Raw genomic sequence first — 24,321 nt, 5'->3', positions numbered from 1 at the left:
CGTCTTTTGTTATATACATGTTTCTTGTAATAAGACGCTCAACCAAGGTGAAGCATAGATTTTACAATCCATGCTGGCATGTATTTTATTATAGTAAAATACAGTATGTTTATGAAACCCACCCTATGAGTTAATAAATTTAATACAACACAGGGTATTGTCAAGTATTCTTTTTTTCAGTGATCAAATTAAATGTATTTGCTTTAATTTCAGGACCATATGTCACTATTAAACCCACTTTGAACCCTGCAGCCTATCGTGTGGTATGGCTTATTTATGGATTTTTAACTCTGGTATGTTTTTGGTGTATATATTTCACAATATGATGTAAATAACACGGCCTGATAGTTTTGTCTTCTACAAGATCTTTTTCTCAACTGGTGTCGTGTTGTAGTCTTTTCAATAATTTTATCCATCCATCTTCTCTTCGTAACATAAAAATATGATTCAATACAAAATCAACACATTAAAAAATAGTTATGTAATTAAAAATGTTTTTCTTAAGAGAATGCCATTCAGTTATTGTTTTCGTGTTGAAGTAAATTGACATAGTATTACATGTACAGAATGCAACAAAGCATAAACTGTAAGTAATATGTTTTTGTACTAATTCAGTTGTTTATAAATATTTAATGTAGATATTTGCTTTGCCAGTTTGACTCTTTAAAAAATGCTTTGTATGCATTAGATGACAAAAAATTCTATAAAATCTTTTACAAAGCTTTGACCTGTTGAATAAACAATTCATCAATGTCGTATTCCAAAAAAATTCAAACTGGTGTTTGCTGTCTCTCTCCACCAGAGCAGCTGGCTCTGATGCTTATCTCTCATTGATTTTCCTCACATAACACCCCCACTCCACCCAAACACACACACACTCCTTAAGCTCATGCACGGATTTCTTTTCTCATACATTGTTTTTGATAAATTCCAGCAGAAATGTTCCATTCAGTCCTGAGGCGTGTATGTTGTTACTTTGAGATATAAACCAGAATATCATCTAACTTTCTACCCCTATACTAGTCATTTTCTTCCTCCGGGGACCTTCAAAACCTAACTTACACTTACTTTATTGGACTTTTTAATGTTTTGTGACAGAATCGAAGCAGGAGTTGGAGTAAATCTATTTTTTGCTGGTTGCGAAAACTGGTGTGAAAGGGCCATGGCTTCATGAGTGAAATGACAAAGTTAGTTTGGACCTTACCGATCTTCAAATTCCCATGGCTCACCCTCACTCTCCGTGCTGATTGTGCGTGTGTATCAGATGATTGCTACCTGGGCTAAGAGAGACGAGTCCCACAGGTCCCACTGTGAAGCTTCACAGGTCTGGTCAGTTAACCTCCATCTTTCTCTTTGATCGCCACCGCTCAAATGACCCGCTGGGAAAACAAAACAAATCTCCGTCAAATGTCTTTGAGCACAAACACGCACACTCACACACACAGAACCTTTTCTCTGATTCGCTACTCACGCAAAAATAAATAAAAAAAAACACATGGATGTACACATGGATATATGCCAATTCCCACATCCCCTCATTCGCACATCTAGACTAACAGGGTAATGCTATACAGGCGGTGTCAGTGATAGCAGGGTACTTAAGGTGCTATTACAGCTCCATTACCTTTACTCTCATGCGCAATCAGGGAGAGGTGATGGCCCACGCTCTGGCAACACTCTTGCCTCTGCTGACAAAACTATGGACACAAGGCTCAGGCCAATCAGAAGAGAGGGTAGAAGAGTTAATCAGACGTGTGTACGTGTACATCAAATAGAGAACGGTAGGATACAGCTAACCGAATGATGAATGGAATGATGGATACGCCAAGTTTCATGCAACTGTGAATTCCCTTAATGAAACAGATGAAAAGAAAACAGATTCCCTCCCATCCTCTCCTTTCCTACCTCTTTCTCTCTTTCGCTCTCTCTCAACTGGCCCTAGATAGTTTTGCCCACCCCCCACCCCACAGTCCTCTGGGACCCCTTCTCTGTGTCGTTAATCAGAGCTCCTCTGCTCAGCTTCCTTCTCTTTTTCTTTTTCCAGCCAACACGCACACACATGCAGTACATGCACATGTGCAGTCTTCTTAGCCCCCCCAGCCCCCCATCCTCCCATGCATTCTCAGCCCCATCCATCATAAAACAGCAGTGTGGAAGGTGGGGCGACGTGTGTGTCAGTGTAAGTGCGCGTAAGATCGTGAGTGTGCGCGTAGGCACACATTGGCGTGTCTCCTCAGCAAAAATGAATTGAGACTTTACAAGAAGAAAGCAATTAGGCCGGGGCTTTGCCCTATCATTCACTGGCTAATGTATCAGAGGCAGAGTGAATATTATTAACACACAGGGAGGGGTAAGACTCTGTGGGTTTTTACAGCCAGAAGGTAGGACAAGAAAAGACTAATGATTGTGATGAAGTAACCCTGAGTTGACGGGTTTTAATCACTTGTAGGCTTTGTGGCTTCTCACTTGATGTGCTTTATATGATAACTTCATGGCTTCCAGCTCCATGTCCCCGTCATTCTCCACAGCGCCGGAATGGAAGAATCAAAAGTGTCATTATCAAACATGGACAAGGGTGACTGCATGCTATGCAACCAGATTACTCATTCATCAGGATGTGAGTGTGTGTGTGTGGGCTGCAGACTCACCAAAAACTGGAAAGCACTGATGATGAGCAGTGACCTCAAGTATTTGAGCACTGCAATTGGTGTCTGATAGCATTTTATTATATTGTTTGTCACAATTTACATCAATTGCATTTATTCATGTGAAAATTATTGCACCCAGTTTTACTATGTTTCATTGATAACACCCCTCCTACATCACTAATTTTAGTGGTACTGGAAATTTCTAATTAAGAGTTCTACACTTTAAGGGCACTAACCTGTTATGTTGCAACATGCCAGGCAGCACTGAAAACTACTGGAACAGATGCGGTAAAATTCACAGTAATAAAACATCTAGAGAAAGTCCCCGATGACTGTAAGCTCCAGCAATAGTCGTTACCACAGATGTGAACTTGACAAGCAATGTATGTAACATTTAATGTGAAAAGTTTGACATTTTTCCAAGGTTGATAAATTGGTAACCGACTTCTTTGTGTTATTTTAAAACAATGCTATACTTTTTAATCAGTACAACTGCGCTTCAGAATAAAAAGCAGCATTTTAATTGTTCAACCTTCTTGTTTAGGAGTTGCATTGTTATCTCTTTGTATTGTTTTGATAAATTTAAATGATGTAGACTGAAAGTCAGTTACCGTTTCAAAATAATCAAGGTCCCAACCTTGGAAACCTCATCGCAAATTTTAACCATGAGTGACAAGGACGGTGAGCGTCAAGTTTTTATTAGGACCACTTCAGCTAAATTACAATCATTTATTCATGTCTTCTTTTTCTGCTGGCCCTTTGCCCTTCCCACGATGCACCATTGTTAGCGTGAGCAGGAAACAATGCTATAAAAGAGACAGGGGTGACCAAGGTGGAGTTTTGATGGACAGAGTCAAGAAGGATCAGGCAGGGAAGAGAGAACGTGAGCGAGCAGTGTTGATTCACTGATGCGTGGAGACAAACCATTTGCACCTCAGCAGAGTGTCCCCTTTCTCCCCGCGAGTGTGTAAGGGAAACTGGGTTGGGATCTAGGATAGGTCACAGACTAATGGTGAGGGGCTTTTTTTTTTAAAGAGCATTTTAGTCGAACATCTCCGCAGCGGCCTTAAATGTCATGCATTTTAAAAAGTCAGGACTCACTGGGGACGTGCTGACATGCCTGTGTGCGCTCTCTTCAAACGGGAACCTGATTTAAAGCAACATTTCATGCTCTCTGGTTACATTTGTTGACATCACTCAGCTCTTAACAGCAAATGTGATATGATAACTCAATCAGGCAAAACGCTAAATATTGAGATAAGCCTGTCGTGACCCTGAAGAAAAATAGGAGGCCCATGTGTTCCAGCCTGTTTCTGTGTTACAGTCACAATTACTGGAGATTACGGCTAAATCGCTTCCACATGGGCTCAATGAAAACTTTACAATCTCCCACAATACATGGCCAGGTGACTTTGTTTGGACAGAACTAGAAAAGGAGTGGACGTGAAGGAAATAAAGCAGAAAGTCTCTGTACAACTGGGACTACATGACCTGGCCTTGGTTCAAGTTTTTACATGTGAACCATCATGCAGCTATCATTCATTCTCCCATGGACGTCTTTTTGCAAAATCAAATCAAATTGAAAGCAAATGTGGCGGGGTCAGACCACACGAGAATAAAACACATTCTTCTTGTTTCACAATCTACCACCAGAAAAAGCTGGCTCAAAGGAGGACAGAAAAAGAATGAGCAAGCAAATGTGAAAATCAAAATCAGCTTGAACATCAGAGAAAATGAAGAGGAATGTTTCACAACGGAAGCCCTTGAAATATATTTGTTTTGCATAAAAGAAGAGACAGGGGGAGAAAAGTTTCTTTAGATTGCAAAGGGGGTTTACCAATGTTTTTCTTTGGACTGAATGAAACCCATTCCAAATTAATATGTTATTTAATATTTTCCCAAGATTGACAACAAACATTTAGAAGGGAAACATAATAAAACTCTTTGGCAGCTGCATTTTATGTGGAAAATGCCGTTAACCAACCACAACATATTTGTTAACTTACACTACACTCTCTCAGTTTTTATAACTCCTACAGTGTTCTAAATTTGCACGTATAACACTAATAATTAGTGATTTATCATAAAATGTCAATATTTACAGAAGATATATATTTACCAACGGATTTGCTCTAGTTTATTTTTAAATCATTTTAAGACTTCCTCATAGTTAAGAGTTCAGAACTGCCCTAAATGTAAAAGAAAACCCTGGAAGATACAATTTGCACCCTCTTGGCTTCTAATAAACAATAGTAAATAAAATATATGTTACTACTTAAGCTATCAAATGACATTAATAGATCATTATTAATATTATGAAATAAATAAATATACGTATATGAATGAATATTCATTTTCACGTTCTAAGAGGGTCACACAGTTTCTCTCCACTTTTAGGTTCAGTTTTTAAAACATGTATGTGATTTTTATGATAAATTTTATTTTGAAAAAAAGCAAAAACAAAAACAAAAAAAAAGAATAAAAGCAACCAAACTTAGTCTTTCGGTTCAATTGCAAATTGTACACTTTCAAAATTGTAAGGATTGTGATCCGGTTCCTACTTACATAAACATTCAAAATTGAAACACGGCTCAGTGTTTTGTACAAATAAGGAGAAACAAAGAGAAACATTGTCATTTGATGAGTCATTACTGGTCTATATTTATGTAGCCCCATTGGTACCACAAATATGCATCTTCATTACCAAAGTGAATGGATGGATTTCAATAATAGTTCCATTGAATGGAATTGAAATTTGAACTGTGTTACCCAGTGTTAAATATAGAATATATTGAGTTATACAGTTATAGTCATAAGAAATTCAACCAATTTAGAACTTTAATATCATTTTTATATGGTGGTGTATGTGCCACATTTTTTTTTCTTTCACTCGCAGCTTCCAAAAAGCATCAATTACCAATGCTTTCCATTTTTATGCTTCTCTCCCCAGCCAGCCAATCATTTTATATAGTCTCAATGTCAGTAAAAGGAAGGAGACGATTGTTAAGAAAAGGGAAGTTATTTCTACTTTCCTCCTTTTAGTACACACTGTAAATGTGTGGAAATGTAAGAAAAGTAAAACAATGGCGGGTAAAGTCCGAGCAAGCAGTCGTTAACTCAGGCTGGCATACCTGTCTTGCTTTTATAGGTGGCAAAAGCTACTAATCCCTCAGTCCAATATTTATTTAGCCCAAGTTTTGCTTTCCTGGACCCTTGCTATGCATCTCCCCGGCTCACTGCTTATGTATTCCTGGCCCTTGATGTATTCCTGGCTCAGGAAACAAGTTTTAGTGGCCCGCAAGGGCTGAGTGAGAATTGACAGTGTGTGCCAGAGTGAGAGGGAGATGCAAGGGGGGGCCTGTTTTACTTTGTAAGGTCACTCAGAGTACATCTGTATGGAGTGGGAACTCACTCGCTTTCACTGTCACAACCACTCACAACAGCCATCTGTAATGTTGTTATGTGGAGCACTGTGTCCCTTTGTCCCTTGCACACACACTCACATACGTACGTACTAAAAAAGGTGAGCCTACATGTGGCCTGACCTCCACCCTGCACGCCGTGTCGCTGTTTACACGACAACAAATGAACCGGCGCGAACACACATCACGTCGGGTTCTAATTGCAACTCCATGTGTTTCTCATGAAAAAGTTGTTTTAGGGCTTTTATTCCGCTCGGCTGTCAAACAATCCCGCCGTGTTTTGAAATATAATTGTGGGGACCGTAAGCGTTTCAAACCCAAACCATAACATCGCGGCGATCCTGGTTTCTAATGTTTCTAATTTGTTAAAATATGCTGAGTGAATGACAAAAGTAGAAGTCCGAGCTGCCAAGAAAAACATATCAGAGGCCGGGCCGTGTGGAAATACAGAGTCTCTTTTAGAAACATGATCAATGTAACCTTTGTTACAGGAAGGCGAGGGAGAGCGAGGGGCGAGTGGGAGTGAGGGGGCCAAAGAGACAACTTACACAGACACTTGTGTACATGTTTATTTATCACCATATCCTCTGTGGATGCAAGGGTCAAAGGAATCCTCCAAATCAGAGCTGCCTTTTGGATAAGTATGCAGAACGCAACCATGTACGCCGTACTTGTACACATGCACTGTTGTGGTGGAGCCAATAGCGGGGCGAATATGTTAGAGAGCAATTTTGGTGTGTCAAAGTGTCAAAAGTGGAGTGGAAGAGGAGAGAGCTTTATAATCATTTGCAGATGCCAAGTGGATCTTTTTTTTTTTTTGCTTCTCGTTTGTGCGTGTTCGCTCCCAGGCTGGACCAAGAAGGATGTGTACGCCCCCCACCCGAAACACCACCCGACTTCCACCCCTCACTTTTCAACCCAAAACTAACATACAGCCTGGAAATGATGTGTGTGCGATGGAGAGAGGGAGAAGAAAATTCAGATGGTTGCAACATATCTCTCCCCCACTCCACCCCCGCTGCTTTCTTCTTACTCTTTCCCTCGCTCTCTCGTTCCTTCCCCACATATCTGTTTCGCCGAAGAATAACATACAAACCTCTGTGAAAGGATTCATGGTTTATTAAACCAGAGGTCCTTTTCCTGTTTCAACGTGGACAAGAAAAAATAAATACTAACACCATTTGCTTCTCTCTCTCTCTTCCTTCTTCCCCATATAATTGTCATATTTTTATTTTTTATTTTTACCTACGCCAAGGTAGTTAGTCTCAATGTGGGTTTATTTGTTATTTTTTTTGTGGGGGTACAACCTCCTGCTATGGGTTTTTGATGCCGTGACTTTGATTTCTATCTGAGCTAAGTGCAAGGGTAGGGAGTATCATAAGTGTGTTTATTATCTCCAGCAAGCGACAAATACTGGAGAGAATTCAGATAGAGGGGATGATTTTCTTTTATTCATTTATTTTTGTCATTTATTGTTGGAATGACAATGGATTTGTTCACCTTGCCCTAAAATGCAAATGGTAGAGCGCAGTACATCTAATCATTATTTCTTGTGTCATACATCATTCTGAAATTTTCAGAGGTTTTAGTCTGCATTAATCACAATATTCAGACATGTTTCTGTCTTCATGACTCCTTTTCTGCCCATTATGTCTGGGAAAGACACAGGAGTGTTTACATTATGGCAATGTAGCAAGGCAATTATACAGTAGTCATGTTTCAATTGCTTTGAACGGATTTGATAATATTGAAAATAATTCATTCACATTTTGTTGAGGAAAAAATGTGACAAAAAACTGGTCATTAAAATTTTGGCCATCTGGACACTGCAGGTCCTTTTGTGATTAGATGGCAGTGTGCCGTCCATCGCTAACATCTCTGGTTATAAAAACCCGGATCACTTCAATTATACTACTTCACTGCATTGTGTACATTTACTTTATGTTATTGTAGACCGACAAATGACACATTTTAAAGTATCCAAACATGTGTCAAGACACAGTAATTGAAATACTGACTCACCCATGTAAAATATGGTTCAAATTTATAACACTAATCTAAACACAAGTCATAAAAGTTATCTAAAAATGCTACTCCTAAATATACACAAATACGAGCAAAAAGTGACCTAAATATTCTCAAATGTGTTGAATTTCACCTTAAAAGTTTTCCAAATACTTCTAATCAAAGTAGTACACTCTCTAAAAGTAAGACACACTTGATAGATAGTTGCCAACTCCGGTCCTCGAGAGCCGGAATCCGGTCTGTTTTCCATATCTCCCTCCACCAACACATTTGAATCAAATAATCAGGATTGGTTTCAAGCTTGCTGATGATTTGATCATTGGATTCAGGTGTGATAGAGGAGGGCGATATGAAAAACAGACCAGATAGCGGCTCCAGAGGACCAGAGTTGGCCACCCCTGGTCTACTGGAACACTGACTAAAAGGTATCTGAAAATTCCTGGATTTAATCAAACATTAGACCTAAATATTATATAATTTTAAAGTCTATTGGAATACTCTCTATTAGTTCAAAAAGTACCTAGAGGTAACCTAAATACTCCAATTAGCACAAAAGACACCCTAAACGTTATTTAAATACTAGTAGTTGTCCTCAAATATTTTGATTACAGTGATTAAGTTAAATACATATGTAAGAAAATAAAAACTACTTAAATAATGATTCAAAGTGTATTGCACATCTAAGAAAAATATATTTTGTCACATTTTATGCTTTTATGAAATCATTGTGCTGGTTTTAGAATTTACCAGACATTTCGTTGCATAGAGCTGCTCAAAGCTCCCCAATAAGCTTCAGTTAAGTTAATCAGTGTCCACAGAAGATTAAAAAAAATCTATGCCTTTGCCTTTGAGTTGTTACATTCTCTGCTTTGGTGTCATATTCCACCATTTGTGTTCAAACATTTCTTGCATGAAAGATTATGAAACTGCAACACTCATGCTATTGTTATCCAGTCCATTAACTTTTGCATTTTTTTGCTAGAATTACGTTTAACAGACTTTGTAAGAATGCTGTGTGTTTCTTTTCCATTCTTTCTTATTTTGTGATTTGTGTAGTTTAACAATAAGCATTTCTGCTTCAATAAGATTTGTCATTGACACCGTATATTTAAATATAAAAATCATCATCACAACATGAAAATGTTGTGATTAATTTTGGTTGCCTGGAATATTTGCACACTTTGTTTCCAACCAATGGAAATTGTGTCACTTCTTTTACGATCCCTGGCCACACATTGATTTAACGGGGAAAACATGTTCAATTCTTGGAGAAGCTCTCTTGTTTTCGTACTCCATTCTAATTGTATTGCTCAGTCTTTTAACTTTAATTGTTTTGAACCCTCCGTACTCTAACGCACTGTTGTCAAGAGAACTTTTGTCGTCTGGACACCAATCAGGCACACGGCCCCATTAACGCAGAATGTGTGACCGCTGAATGGGTCCCTTTGGTTTACAAGATGTCTCTGCAGGGCTGCCGCGTGTGTTCGAGATGGCCACACTAGGATAACTCTGGCTAATGTATTGTCCTGAGCCTGCACCCTGACACTTCCCCCTGCTGGCGCCTGCCCATTCATTACTGCTAATTTGACATGTTTACGGACCCCCCCGCCTTACATTACATACTTAAGGCGATCGACTGACCTTAAATGGAAACACCTACAGCCGCGCGCCACATCAATACCACATGAAGATGTTTGTGTCTGTGCCCGTGCACGAGTCTCGAGCTGTGACGCAGTGCATCAATACTGAGTTAGTTATTAGCGGATAATCAGGAGGAGCAGCTGAGTTATGTCTTACAGCATTACAGCGATAAGTGTGTATTATGCGACTAAGAGGTCAACAATTCAAAGTAGTCTAAGGTGTGTGCGGGAGTGTGTTTGGACAGCACCAAGATGAGCAGAAGATGTGGAAAAGATCCTTACAAGTCCTTATTTCTTTTGTTTGCTTTTTCACATATTCAGCACTTAAATACAGCATTGTGTCATTAAATGAGCAATCTTGCGTTGTCTTTCACTGATACACAACATTAATCACCAATTAGCTTGTCCTGCGACCGGCCACCTCTCTCATTAGAATATGATCGAAAATAATGGTACTTAATGATGCTTAGGAAACATAATTAAACGAGTGAGCTGTAGAACATGTGGACGGACCGCGGTGCATCAATCAAAGAGGACCCCGTCAATCCAACGTTCATCGAAAGTGCACCGACTAAAAAAAAACTGTGTGCATATGTGCCGAAAATCACTGGCCTCTATCATGACCTCATTAAGGGAAAATGAAGGGTGGATGTGTCCTCATCACAAGATACTGTTGGTGCTTCAAAGAGTGAATGGCATTAATAGGAGACTCAGTCACTTGGCCTATCTAGCTGTTCTGAAATAGATGAAGAAAGAAAAAATAATAATAAAGGGCATTTCTCTCTGAGGTAGCTTCTTCCAGCCCTAATTAGCATCTGAATAAATGGAATAAATATCCTACATTATTTATGAATTTGCTTTTATCATTAATCAACATAACAAAAAGCGTGTCTAATATGCTCACTGGAGGGGGGGGGGGTGCGTATAGAGAAGAGATGGAAAGAAAAATAGTTTTTTTTTGCTTTAGTAGAACAATAAAGATAAGTGTCTTAACATGCTTACTGAACACATACACACTTTGTGGGCCTCCCCCTCGCTCTATATATACGATAAAATCTATCTTTGTATCTCTATCGCTCTAACATCCATTACAAACCTCAGCCTCTTACCCTCCCCACTCATTAGACCACTGCACAGTAAATTAGCAGCAGCAATTACAAGGCGAATAAAGCATGTGCTCTGCCGGCTTCCCCCTGACAGGTACCACACAGATCATAGACAGACACACAGAGTCACCGCCGTAATTACTGTGGGAAACGACCACACACCCTCATAAGTGAGAGCGCAAACCTCAAATGTGAGTGCACGCTCATCCGCCGTGTAGCCGCGGAACTCAAATTTGTTCTGTCTTGCTGGCAGCCAGATGTAAAGTGGTGCTTTCTGCACCTGCAAAAGAAACATACTGTAGCCGCAAATACACATTAGAGACATGCCTATACAGTAGGAATAGCTGGAGTAGTACACTTGGCAACCACAGTATGGTTACATTCTCATCATAGATTTCATACCTGTCAACCTCAGCCAATTGCTCCCCTTATTAATGATTGCAATTCCCCTTATTAAGCGATAAAAATACGTACAAATTCAACGTGGCACATATTTACTCACCTAGGATGCACTTAAAAGTCTAACATTTTCTCCAAAGTAGATGGGGTGCCCAATCACGATGGACTAAATTCAAGATTCTGTAGATGTCGCAGTATGACGTACAAAAGTTGGCATACAGCATACACGATTTGAAATGATCAAAAAATGTAAAAAATACGGGAAAGTATAAGTTGACAGGTATGAGATTAGTACATGCATGAAACAACAATAATCGGGTGTGCTTTAGGAAATTATCCACTATCCAATTCTTGACCTGAAAATGTACATTTTCTATGAAGAAAGTATTTTTTTTCACCTAGCAATGCCAGCGGCATTTTGTGAAAAGCAGAACACGGAAATCCCCCGCCCAGTAGATGGTACAAGCTATAATATTACCATGTGAATTCATTAATATGATTTTTTTTGGGAGGTGTTGGGCCACAATTTTGATGTAAAACATGTGCTTTGGCTCAGAAAAGTTTGTGAAACAGCCATTTAATCAATTAAATGTTGGGAGGCCATGTGCTAGTTCTTACGTAAAACAACTATGAATGTTGTTTATCTAGGATATCTGACCTTCTTTTTTTTTACCACAAGGAAACTTAAAACATGTTCTTTCTCCTAAAGCATAGTGATAAAATGATTGAATGATTTGTCTTATATTCAATGACTAACAATGATATCTAAGCACAAACAGTCATGAGAGGGCAGGGATTTATTAGAGTTGCAGATTTTTCTAAGGGAGTATTCACACCAGAAAAGTATAAACAAAACACAACAACAAAACATGTACTGTTACGGACAATTTAAATTAATCTGACATGTTTCTAGAACGTGGGAGGAAACTGAAGTACGTACCCATGTGCCCTCATATGTATAGGACCATATACTATCTAATTATTCATGTAGTTTGCCATTCACATTTGCATCTTCTGCTATTATTACCTGATGTAATGCGTACATTAGTTTTTTTTTGTTTTTCTAATGCATATTCATTTCCTTATTTGCAGGGGTGTCTCTTAGTTTGATTCTATTCAAATGTTAAGAATATTGTTCGGTACGTTTGTTACCCTTGACTAACTGTGTAATGTACTCATTTCGACCTGTGACCTTGGAGGAAAAGGGCTCATAACCGATATTAAGTGTAATGAGCAATGCAGCGATTTCCCAAGACTGAATATTATTAATATTCATTCCTTGTCTTTTTGCTCACTGACTAGCTGTGCTTCCATTGTCAAACCCACCCCCCGACTGCCCCCCCATCCATCCTTTCCTCTCCATTTCTTTCCTTTCTTTATGCGGGATCCCCATGGGGGGATCCTGTTTTTGCTTTCAAATACGCCTCTCCACCACCCTTTCTCTCTTCATGTGTCCATACAGAAAGGAGAATGTGCGAGATGGTGCGGAATATGTGAATTAATATATTTCATTAGGATACTAGTAGCACACAAACTCCTGAGCAGCAGCGCACTTGATGTGTGCTGAGGCTGTTGGCGCCTCTGGTTCTCCAGGAATAGTGTCTTTGAATACAAGGTCTCCAGAGGCTGTTGAGGTCTGCCCCGGGCCTCCCACTCCTATTGTCCTCCTCCACACTGACCACTCTATCTGGGCCTGCAAAGCTCGAGCAAAATGGCTTCACCTTTTGTCTCAGTGTATTTATGATTTATGTGTCTGAATGTGGGTCTGCTCAGATGTGTGTGTGTGTGTGTGTGTTTGTGTGTGTGTGAGTGTGCACATTTAGGGAGTCCCTGGAGCTGCGTGTTGATGCTCGGCACTAATCAAAAACATTAGCCCCACAACTCATTTTCCTCTGCCTGTAGTCACCTCCGTAATTCAATATTCTACTTCTTACAGCTAAATCATGCACACCACTTTACTGTTTGTCAGCAAACTATCAACTCTCTTATTGGATATACAGCTCCGCCCAATTAGGAACCTGCAAGCAATTAAAGAGCGCAAACAATGTTTACAAGTCCTTCATTCGGCTCGACTTTCAGGTTACGAAAGCCTCCGGTTACCGCGGAGACCCCGCAACACTCGGGGGTCAGCAAAATCCCAGCATCCGTCAAGGTAATCCAATCGCAGCCCACCTAAATTACATATGCAAAAATAAAAGAAATTAATTTTCTGCTGATGACCGGGTATGCAAATGATGACTCATTTATGGTGGGCTGGTGGGTTTGCAATTAATAACCTTGGAATCATCATTAACCACTAATATGTTTAGGAGGAAACTTGCCAGGCTAACCATGTCCACCTTACCATTGCTAATGCATTAATGAATGTGATTTATTAAGGAGAAAGTCCTGGTAAAAAGGGGGAAGGGATGCATTTGTGAGGAATTAGTCTCCGCAAGTCCTGTTCTTGTGCGTCCATTCTGTTTACCAGTGATCGCCGCCTTGCCTCCCGGTCAAAGTGGATTGGTTGTCGAGCACCTCAAGGGTGCTGAAAAATGAGTATTCACAGCCAGCCCCTTAGTTTAAATGAATTGGATGTCTATCATTAACAAAGACAGGTAATGATTTACATAGAATGAAATAAAATATAAAAATAATAAATCAACTTTAGAGTGCATTTTTATTTTTATTCATGTAGTTACATCAATTTACTTTTATTTTGACTATTAATTAAAGATATAATTGAGATGTGGTAATCATGTAGATATGGTAATTAAACAAAAAAAACTTAAAGATTGGTATCCATATGTATGTGTATTCCACATTTTGGGTCAGGGAGACCACAGTACTAATATTTGATAAGTTTCTTTTTTCAACCTATTATTATTTTATATGTAAAATTCACAAAAAATAGACACCAAAAAATACTATAGTACATTGTTTTCATAATAACGTGTATTTGTCTAGTACAATATATTTTTGTGTGTCTATGTTTAAGAGGCGTGGCCGAGGTCAGAGTTCAAATAACCGCTGCCGTTCTTCAAAATGGTGGATGAGCCAGGAGCCAGTGGACTGCAGAGCAGCTCAGAAGTGACGATTTGCCGAAGAAAGGCCAGTTAAAGGTCTTACAGGACAGTGCAGCGCGTTCGGTACGTTATCATTTGGGGATTTTAAAGCCCCAGTTCTCACTTTAAGAGTGCTTTTTGACGGGAGCGTGTTTCTTTCGCGTGATGTAGTCCCATTTGGATGCAGACAGACAAATGTTTGCAAACAATTTGGCTACATTGCGTTACCTATAACTCTTTGTTTAAAAAGAAATCATTCCATTGTGTTTCAGTCCCTCAATAAGCACAGACTGCTGGGAAACATCAAGAATGTGGCCAAAACGACCAAAGAGGAGCAGCTTGTCGACCCCATAATGGGCTGTTTGTCAGCAAAGTGAGTCGTTTTTTTAAATACTAGTTTGTATTTTCTCTCCCCGTGTAATAATGAAATGTCAGCGCTCAATGCTTTGCTCAATCAGCTTGTCATTATGATGCATTCAAATTTTGAATGAAAACACTAACTGATCTGGTGTTGATTTTTAATAGCAAGAACCCTTGTGGATGGATCAGTGGTGTAGGAAATGGTACACTTATAATATATGCCAGTGGTTCTTAACCTTGTTGGAGATACTGAACCCTAATTTAGTGTGAATTAAAATATATATTTTTTCAAGTTGGTGATACTGAACACTAATTTAGTGTGAATTAAAAAATATATATTTTCAAATCAAGAAATAAATCTCTTGCAGCACTGATTGGCCAAGCAATGTCACGTGATCATCTGCAACCAATAATGGTCAAACAGGGCATGTTATCGTGAATAGACATGAATCGATGTTTTGACCTGTGGCAGAGGCTCCACTGAACCCATGTTAAGAACCACTGATGTATACCTTTACCCTGGGGTTTGACCTTTTCATTTTTATTTTTTTAAATGTGGATTGGACAAAATGGAAGAGGCATTCATTCAACAATAGTGCAGGGGTCATTTTTGATTCAAGTTTAAACATGGTAAAATCATTTTTCCTCAGTTTATGAAGAGAAATTAGACTCGATGATGATTTTTTTGGGGGGATATTTATTTTAAAAAATGGATTTGAAATGATTGACTTGCAAAACTCATCCAGGATGAAATAACATGGAAAATGAATGTGGGTCATTTGTGCATCAAAATGGTTAAATAAACAATTTCATAATCACGCTGTGGTGTTTTGTAGATGTTTAAAACCAGAGTCGATGGAGGTGAAAGCTGTCAATATCGACGAGAAGACCGAAGAAGTCAAGGCAGTAGTTGTGGATGAGGTAAGAACTGTGTTTCAGGTTATTTATTATTTTCATGTTGTGTACATACTCATTTTGTATCTTGCTTCTCTTCAGGGTCCACCCAAGTTTACCAAATCAACACTAAAGAAAGGATGACAGGGTGAATGGCAGTCTTTGACACCAACATCCCTTCACTGGTACTTGTTATAGAGCAGGGGTCTCCAACTGTAGTCCTCTGGCACCTGTCCAGTATGTTTTCCATGCCTCCCACCACATCTGAATCAAATGATCAACTCATCAGTAGCTTGATCATGATTATTTGATTTGGGTGTGTTGAGGACATGGAAAATGAACTGGATAGGGGCCCTGGCATATTTCTATTTTTTTTCCTTCTGGAGCTTTAATGTTGGTTCCTCTGTGGCAGAGGCTCCATCGAACCCATGTAAAGAACCACTGATGTATACCTTTACCCTGGGCTTTGCCCTTTTCATTTTTAAAATGTGGTTTGGACAAAATGGAAGAGATTCATTCAACAATAGTGCAGGGGTCATTTTTGATTCGTTTAAACATGGTAAAATCATTTTTCCTCAGTTTATGAAGAGAAATGGACGCAATTATGATTTTTGGGGGATTTTTTTTTTTTTTTAAATGGATTTGAAATGATTGACTGGCAAAACTCATCCAGGATGAAATAACATAGAAAATGAATGTGGGTCATTTGTGCATCAAAATGGTTAAATAAGCAATTTCATAATCATGCTGTGGTGTTTTGTAGATGTTTAAAGCCGCGGAGACGGTGGAGATGAAAGCTGTCAAAATTGACGAGGAGACCAAAGAAGTCAAGGCAGAAGTTGTCTGAGGTAGGATGTTCTTTTCAGGTTATTTATTATTTTCATGTGTACTAAACCTACTCATTTTGTATCTTGCTTCTCTTCAAGGTCCACCCAAGTTTACCAAATCAACGCTAAAGGGTGACAGAGTGAATGGCACATCCCCTCACTGGTACTTATTATAGAGCAGGGGTCTTCAACTCTAGTCCTCTGGCACCTGTCTAGTATGTTTTCCATGTCTCCCACCACATCTGAATCAAATGATCAACTCAATCATGATTTGATTTGGGTGTGTTGGAGGACATGGAAAATGAATGGGATAGGGACCCTGGCATATTTCTATATTTTTTTTCCTCCTGGGGCTTTAATGTTGCTTGCCTTTTGCAGTGAGATGGAGGCCTGCTGACTGAGGAAATGAGAGATGGCACCATGGGAAGAAGGGCCCTTCTGATGATAGTAAAACCTAACTTAGGTAAAAATAATTGACAAAAAAACACTAGTCCCCAATCTATTTTTTTATGTTGGACTTAGTGTATTGTCCCTTGACTCTCTCCTTTTTTTCTCCAGAATTTCATCCAGTGCCAAGAAGAGATTCTTCATCAATGGATGGAAACAACACCTCATCTTTAAATGCTGGATGGCTAATGGGATTTTATCTCAACCCCTTTTTTGTGGAAAAATAAAGCCCTTGAAATGTACACATGTATTTTTCTTCATAACTAGCAAAAGAATGTAACATTTTAGAGCTTTTATTAAAAGAAATACATTTGCACACTTAGGAGTTATCACATTGAAGTACTGATTGGCCAGTCTTCTCCACCTGTACACAAACAAATTTATTGCACTTTGATTTTAAAAATAATTACAAAAGCAATGGAAACATTCAAAATATTTTATTAAAAAAAACCTTGAAAATACTTAGAAAAATTTCAACATAACACTTAGGCAAAAAAAAAAAGTTTTTTTAAATTATAAAACACTTAGAATATAAACACCAAAAATTAAAGGAAAAAAAAGACCATTGAGGGTCTGGGGTCTTTTTTCTCCAAGTGTTTTAACAAAGACAAATGACACTCAAATCTCTTTTATTAAAATTTCTGAATGGGAAAAAAAAAATGAGATCCTCCTTACTTTAGGGATTGGGACTTCACCTATAAAATAAGAGGGGGTTAGTAAATTGCAACTTTAGTCAATAAAATGTGAGATTGGAATGTTTTGACTTAGATATTCTACAATAAACTAACCTCTCAGAAGACTGCAGAGTTCAGGGACCATGCATCATCTTCAAGTGGGCAACCTGGGAAGATCACTTGGTCCTCCAGAGTCTGGACATGGACCTGGTGCCTGCATATAAAATAAGAGGGGTGTCAATAAAATGTGAGATTGGAATGTTTTGACTTAGATATTCTACAATAAATTAACCTCTCAGAAGACTGCCAGCAGAGTTCAGAGATGATGCATCATCTTCAAGTGGGCAACCTGGGAAGATCACTTGGTCCTCCAGAGTCTGGACATGGACCTGGTGCCTGCATATAAAATAAGAGGGGTGTTAGTAAATTGCAACTTTAGTCAACAAAATGTGAGGTTGGAATGTTTTGACTTAAATATTGTACAATAAACTAACCTCTCAGAAGACTGCCAGCAGAGTTCAGAGATGATGCATCATCTTCAAGTGGGCAACCTGGGAAGATCTCCTGGTCCTCCAGAGTCTGGACATGGACCTGGTGCGTGCATATAAAACAAGAGGGGGGGTTAGTCAATAAAATAATGTGAGATTAGAATGTTTTGACTTGGATACTCTACAATAAATTAACCTCTCAGAAGACTGCCAGCAGAGTTCAGAGACAATGCATCATCTTCAAGTGGGCAACCTGGGAAGATCTCCTGGTCCTCCAGAGTCTGGACATGGGTTAGGGTTAGCATGCAAAAAAAGCTAAAGTTATCATATACAGAGACTGGAGATTCAACAGATAGGTTTAGGTGGTTTTTTTTTTTTGAACTAATTTTACCTTGATTTGGCCCAGTCTCCACGCCCCTCAAGGGTGTGCATGGTTCTGGACACACGGGATTAGCTGCATCCTGATTTAACCAAGCTATTTGGGAAGTGCCAAACAATTATTACAGGAAAGAGAAATCTTACAATAAATGATAAAGAATGAAAATAAGTTAGTGAGTGCTCCGCGCTAATTTCCCCTTTCCAGACAAAGCGATTAAATATACAGACTGATGTTAAAAGCTAGGTGAAAGTTGGCTTAACACTTTTTGTAAAAATGATTAAAAAAAAAACAGAATTACAAATTGGAAATGGGCGTTTAGGACTTGCAGTGAAAACTATAATTACATACAACACACCAGGAACTAAATTGTGCCGATGGATGACATTTTTAAGTGAGCCTTCACCTAGCAAACTGTTCGTTGATATCTCGGCTTTGTTTGACTAAATTAAAAGTCTTTCCCCACGACTCAATAATGGAGAGAATACGGACAAAATACTTTTGAAGTCAAATGTCGTGACGCTAATGCTAAGATAGCTAGTGACATGAAGCCCACAGCCGGTGAGGAAAAGGAGCCCATATTTAAAATGTCGACGTTGTGTTCGACTTGGCATTAAACGAACAGATTTGTTGGCGTTATTGGCTCAATTGAGTCCTAAAAAATCTACCGGTAGCGTGCACTTAAGCGAGTAAATTGCTCAACACCTTACCTCGTCGTGCAGATCGTCTGACTGCATAGAAAAACGTCCGTTCCAAAGGGGAAGACACTGCGCGTGTGCTTAATTTACGCATCTGCGTAACCACGCCCATATTGTCGCGCCATATAAATTATACTATATATAATATATTTAAACTCAAAGAGGGATGCTTTCTATAGCATCCCTCTTTGAATGAATAAACTAGGGTAGAGTTCTTTCTTTAATTCTTTTTCTGAACCGCTTTACCCTTACTAGGGTCGCGGAGGGTGCTGGAGCCTATCCCAACTGACTTCGGGCCAGAGGTGGGGGACACCCTGAATTCCTATTCCTGCAAATTCAGTTCATACATTGTCTATATCCATTTTCAATCAGTTACTTTTGCAAATACACAAAAATGACCAGTTGTTTAATAATAATAATAATAATCATAATAAAGAATGCAGGACAAAGTCACAGACAAGAGGTAACTTTAATTCAACATTGTGAGAGTCCAAAAGTTATCTTACAGCTCATCAAAAGCAATAACAATCTATACAGTAGATTTTTTCCCCTTCTCTTAGAGCTTTGTGGTGTATTTGCAGTCAAGGACAGGAAAACCTAAAGAAAGAAAAAGAAAAAAATAGACACCGGCTATTTGGTTTGCATCTTTCATTTTCGCTGTACAAAACTTTACCAATAATCATAATAGGGATGGAGCTAAGTTTTCAAAGAAGCTATTCATTTGTGTACGACAATAGACTTCTGTGGTGTGTGTTTTTGTGAAACAGATATGGCGCGGCCCCTCACAGAGAACAACAACCCAAGTGCCTGAAAACACCCATCTGTCAGCGGGCGCCCCTCTCTTTAAATGCTCCATAACAAAACCCAAAAAGCAGAGAGAAAAGCCCCATTCTCTGTCTGTCTGTCCAGCAACAGCTTTAACGCACATACACACACACACACACAAACAAAACAATCCCCCAAAAAAGACTACAGCTTCTGTTTTAGCTTGTAACTAAGCCATGTTGTAAAGTAGACGCGTGGGGTGAACGGCACAGGGGATGAACTACTCTGGTCTGAACTGTGATGATGAGATTGTGCTGCGGCAGCGCTTGGCTGTGCTACGTACAGTTAAAACTGTTCCATAAAGGTGAAATGATTCCTTGAAGCAAGTCAAAACGTGCCTCGCTGTTGTATTTTCGAATGTTCCTGAATTATGGCTCTTTGTGTTCTGATGTGTGTTTGTGCTTTGTCCCCCCCCCAAGTTCCCACAAATTCCTCTGTGGCAAAGAGACAATTGTGGCAAGGCTAGAAAACTGTACATGTGATTGAATGAAGAATGGGATTGCATTGTTAAGGCATCTAGACTGCTGGTAAAGATTACAGTGACAGAAAACAAGTGTGTCGAGATAGAGTATGCAAGCAGGCATAAATAACATGGGGAAAGTAAGAAAGAATGTGCACACACACACGCACACAAGGACAGTGCCACTCCAGAGAGGATCCCATGCATATTAACAGTATCCATTGGGAACACAAAAAGATATAGCTTTACAGTATATATTAATGTGTGTATATATTCTTTAAAAAAATCTACTTCAACCAAATACTCGGAATAAGATGCTACTTTTTGCCATACAATAAACATTTTCAAAAGGAAACCAACCAAAAAAACAAAACAAAACAAAACGACCGACACGTTTTATTAACTTATACAAAAATAGACAATGGTGTGTTGGTGAGTCCCATACAAAACCAAAAGAAGTCACATTTAAATAGTGAGGACAACAGTGATTCATGTAACAGAAAACAGTGAAGTATGTTCACAACACAACTAAACAAAGGTGACATACAAATACAAGGCATAAATACATATTTATAGGATATTTTACACAAAACCACTTTTGTATCCAAATCCTTGCTGTATATCTAAATCTTCTGTACTGAGAAGCTGCCTTAAGACATTTTTCAAACTAGAGCAAATGCAAAAAAAAAAAATGAAGCCAAATGAAATAAACCAAATGTTCACCTTTTTATATACAAAAATATATCAAACATTTATTCTAATGTCATATTTGCTTCACTCCTTCAGTACAGTGCTGGCTGGACATACACATCTTCGGGCTTTTCAAGGTTGTACGAACCTAAATCATCACTTTTTAAAAAAAAAAACTTCTATGACAAGCTCCAGGGTCAAAATTTTAGTAGTATTCAATTAGCATGAATAGAATAAAATCCTGATTTTTGTTTTTTTCCTTAAATTTGATGTTTAAAAAAAAGTAAGCAATGTCAAACACTCAATCATTGTTTGTGCATGTAACAATTGGCTTCTCCAGTAATCAAAAGAACAAAGATACATATTATGAATATGAATCCTGCAGCTATACTAATTCAACGAAAAGGGATGTGACATGGCAAAGTTGTTCCATCTTCGCAATCCCAGTGGAGTGGAAAGGCCTGAGTTTTGAAGAGAGTTCTTAACGTCACTTCGGCTCCAGAGTACAACACGCGCGTGTGTCTTGTTCCTCTCAACATTCTTCTTTTCCAGATCCTCTACATGGGTGGAACAATCATCCCCGGAATCGCTGCTTGTGGGAAAAGAGGGGGAGGAAAGAGGAAAAAGCAAGGAGGTGAAGAGAAAAAAAGAGAGGTCAGTCATGAGATAGCTGGGTTTCATCTGTCATCACAACAGTGCCATTGCCCAAATGTGCTGCAGCAAGGACACGTCCCACTCCCTCATTATCTCTTAAAATCTAAACATTTTCCTGCTTGCTCATCACGCATGGACCACATCATTCTAGTCTGGCTCAGGCTTCTTCCCAAATTTTTTCATGTGAGCTCTGCCACTCCTAATTGTTAGCAGTCACTCCAGAGTGTTGTGTAAGTGCGTGAACAAATATAACAAGGGCGACAGAGGCAAGCAGATTATTTTTGACTCGTGGAAATGTTACTAAGCTAAGCAATTTTATGCACTTTTATTTATTAGTATGAAAACTTGCAAGAGGTACACTTGCATATCAGATTTCAGAATCAAAAAAATCTTTAGATAAAATGGGATAGATTATGGTATTGTTTTAATGAAACAATTTGCTTCAATTTTGTGTCATTTCATTTTTATTGTGAATACATCTTTTTATGACCACTTATTTATGTGTGCACTTTATGGTAAAGAATTACATCTCAATGTACTTGTATAATGCCAATAAAGGCATTCAATTCAATTCAATTAAAGTTTGGAGTGAACATTAAGTTATACCTAGAAACTTTCTAATATATAAAGAAAACTTATTAACTCATTGACCACCATTGATAGTGATAGAAGACCAATCTATTTGAACTGTGAGGGCTGCAAAAACACATCTATCTTTGTCATTGGCAGTCATTTTGTTCGGGTTCCTAATGACATGCTCTAAAGTCGCAATAGGTAAATATGATATGCATATGTTTGTTGAGACTTTCTCCAACAACACACAGAAACTACTAATAAAAACTCCTAGCGATTGTCATTGTTTGAGTACAAGCAATGTTTAGTTTATGACACTTTGATGAATTTGACTTTCTAAATAGTGTGTGATTAAATGATGGTGTGTTTACAGCTTTTTATTTATTCATTTATTTTTTTCAATAAGCATTGTGATTAAGAGCATTGTTCAAACTGGTTTTCAAGTTTAACATTAAAAAACATGTCTGAAAATGCCAAGCCGGGAATGATCCGACACATGGCCCCATGTCCAATGAGATGCAATAGGTGGAAATTGTACGGTCTCCGCACACATTAATGTTGTGGTATTTAAGCCTGAAAGAGGCCTAAGAGTCAAAATGTTTTTTTATGATGGAGCATAGCTGTAAATGCATGCATAAAAAGATGAACTTTTTAACCCGTGAAGCGGTAATACTGTAGTGGATCCTCCAAGGTCACCACAAAATGTGTACAGTTTGGAGTTTGTAAAAATATGCTTTGAAAGTAGAACAAAGACTTGAACTTGAGGTTGAACAGTCACGCGCAAAGACATGATCGACGGCAACAAATCTTCGGTGTAGTCAGCGAAACCTCAATCTGGTCAGGGGTCATTTGAGTTGAGAGAAAGCTTTCTCAAAGCCTTCCTTAATTTATGGAAAAATATACCTCATCACTTGAACATTTGGATATATTATTATCTATTGTTTGGTGTCCATTTCAAGTTACCAAATAGTTACTTGTCCTTCTGCCAAAGCCATTGGCAATTATACAAGTCAAATCATGTGGCTGGATATGTTCTCCTGCTGTGAATTTAAACAAGTTTATCACTTGTAGATGTCCAAATCCTTTTGAACTAGCCGCCCTCCCACTTCAAATGGATGGGACATTCATTGCTGTCAATGGCAGCCAGCGTGGTAATAAATGACTGACTTGAGCATTATTATTATCTCTATAAAGCCCAAATTTTTTCTTAGTGCTCTGATATTGGATCGGGGCTCCGACTTGAGGAGTGAAGTACGACTGGTGATAGACCAGATTGGTTATCTGGCCTATCACCAGCCATGCTTCACTCCTTAAGTCATTCCCTCCCCCCAGTTTTACACATAAGCCATCACACGGAGAAATTTTTCATATAAGATATCGGCTCTTTATTGATTCCCCCCTCTCTTCAACCCACTAATTCCCAGGTTATTTCCTAAATGCGTCCTTCTTGTTAGGATTAACTGAATGAGGTGTGTGTGTGCTAGTATATGTGTGTGTCAGTATGATCAGCGTGCAGTGGTCCCAGCGCTCATCAACGCCGACAGAGGAAGTGAGGAAGTGCTTAGCTCGAGGCTCTGATAAAGATTCCCATCCATCATTTCTCAGGCCGGGGATCTCAACGCCATACAACATCCTGCCTAGACGGGCCCAGTATGAGCACAAATGGATGGAAAGGGGACGGCGGAATGACCCCTGGTGGCACCGCGCAAAGCTCCCCACGGACGGCGGACACAGCACAAGGCAGGAAGCAGGAAGTGAAAAGAGGAAATGGAACACATATGCGTTCTCACTGACAAGTGGAGCGTGACAAATACAAAACGAGAAGGAAGGGCAGGGCAGGATGAGCCGTGGCTGTGAACGAGCTGGGTGGGACAGCGTGGGATGGAAAGCAACGGAGGGATAGTTGAAAGAAAAGAAAAAAAATAAAGAGAAAAGAGCGGGGTAACATACTTCAGGAGAAGGCCAGGCCCTGCAGGGAGCTGGCTGATGAGTACTTGCTAGAGTCCACAAAAGACTGATCTAAAGTCAGGGGGGACAGTCAGGGATCAAGGAGGGGGAGAGGAAGAAATAA

At 39.0% G+C, this 24,321-nt stretch overlaps 1 protein-coding gene and 2 long non-coding RNA genes across 10 annotated transcripts in view; 1 reads left to right on the top strand and 2 right to left on the bottom strand.

Annotated features, from left to right (window-relative positions):
• The first annotated feature begins 14,225 nt into the window (after positions 1-14,225).
• LOC144082755 (uncharacterized) lies at positions 14,226-17,054 on the top strand. Of its 3 annotated transcripts, XR_013303331.1 has the most exons (8): positions 14,226-14,368; positions 14,557-14,657; positions 15,481-15,565; positions 15,641-15,723; positions 16,302-16,386; positions 16,465-16,528; positions 16,744-16,828; positions 16,924-17,054. It is a non-coding gene; the product is annotated as an uncharacterized LOC144082755 (long non-coding RNA). The 3 variants fall into 3 exon arrangements; XR_013303332.1 differs by having other exon boundaries at positions 15,641-15,686; positions 16,744-17,054; XR_013303330.1 differs by having other exon boundaries at positions 16,744-17,054.
• Positions 17,055-17,132: 78 nt separating this feature from the next.
• Positions 17,133-19,118, bottom strand: LOC144082692 (uncharacterized). Of its 2 annotated transcripts, XR_013303308.1 has the most exons (8): positions 19,061-19,118; positions 18,366-18,449; positions 18,171-18,255; positions 17,981-18,077; positions 17,779-17,882; positions 17,601-17,700; positions 17,488-17,507; positions 17,133-17,176 (listed from the first exon to the last, which is right to left on the bottom strand). It is a non-coding gene; the product is annotated as an uncharacterized LOC144082692 (long non-coding RNA). The 2 variants fall into 2 exon arrangements; XR_013303307.1 differs by lacking the exon at positions 17,133-17,176 and having other exon boundaries at positions 17,285-17,507.
• A 380-nt stretch (positions 19,119-19,498) lies between these two features.
• ebf1a (EBF transcription factor 1a) overlaps positions 19,499-24,321 on the bottom strand; it is a 62,744-nt gene continuing 57,921 nt past the window's right edge. For 3 of the 5 annotated variants that reach the window (XM_077609490.1, XM_077609493.1, XM_077609496.1), the window contains exons 16-17: positions 24,201-24,269; positions 19,499-21,612 (exon numbers count right to left, since the gene is read on the bottom strand). In XM_077609490.1, the coding sequence (XP_077465616.1) occupies positions 24,202-24,269 (68 nt within the window). In that variant the 3' untranslated portion in view covers positions 19,499-21,612; position 24,201. Of the gene's footprint in view, positions 21,616-24,200; positions 24,270-24,321 lie in introns of all 5 variants that reach the window. The other 2 variants (XM_077609491.1, XM_077609492.1) reach the window with 2 other exon arrangements.

The sequence above is a fragment of the Stigmatopora argus genome, chromosome 9 (genome assembly GCF_051989625.1).
Source record: "Stigmatopora argus isolate UIUO_Sarg chromosome 9, RoL_Sarg_1.0, whole genome shotgun sequence".
Classification (NCBI taxonomy): domain Eukaryota; kingdom Metazoa; phylum Chordata; class Actinopteri; order Syngnathiformes; family Syngnathidae; genus Stigmatopora; species Stigmatopora argus.
The sequence above is the reverse complement of the archived record's forward strand: the minus strand, read 5'-3'. Positions and strand labels throughout refer to the sequence as shown.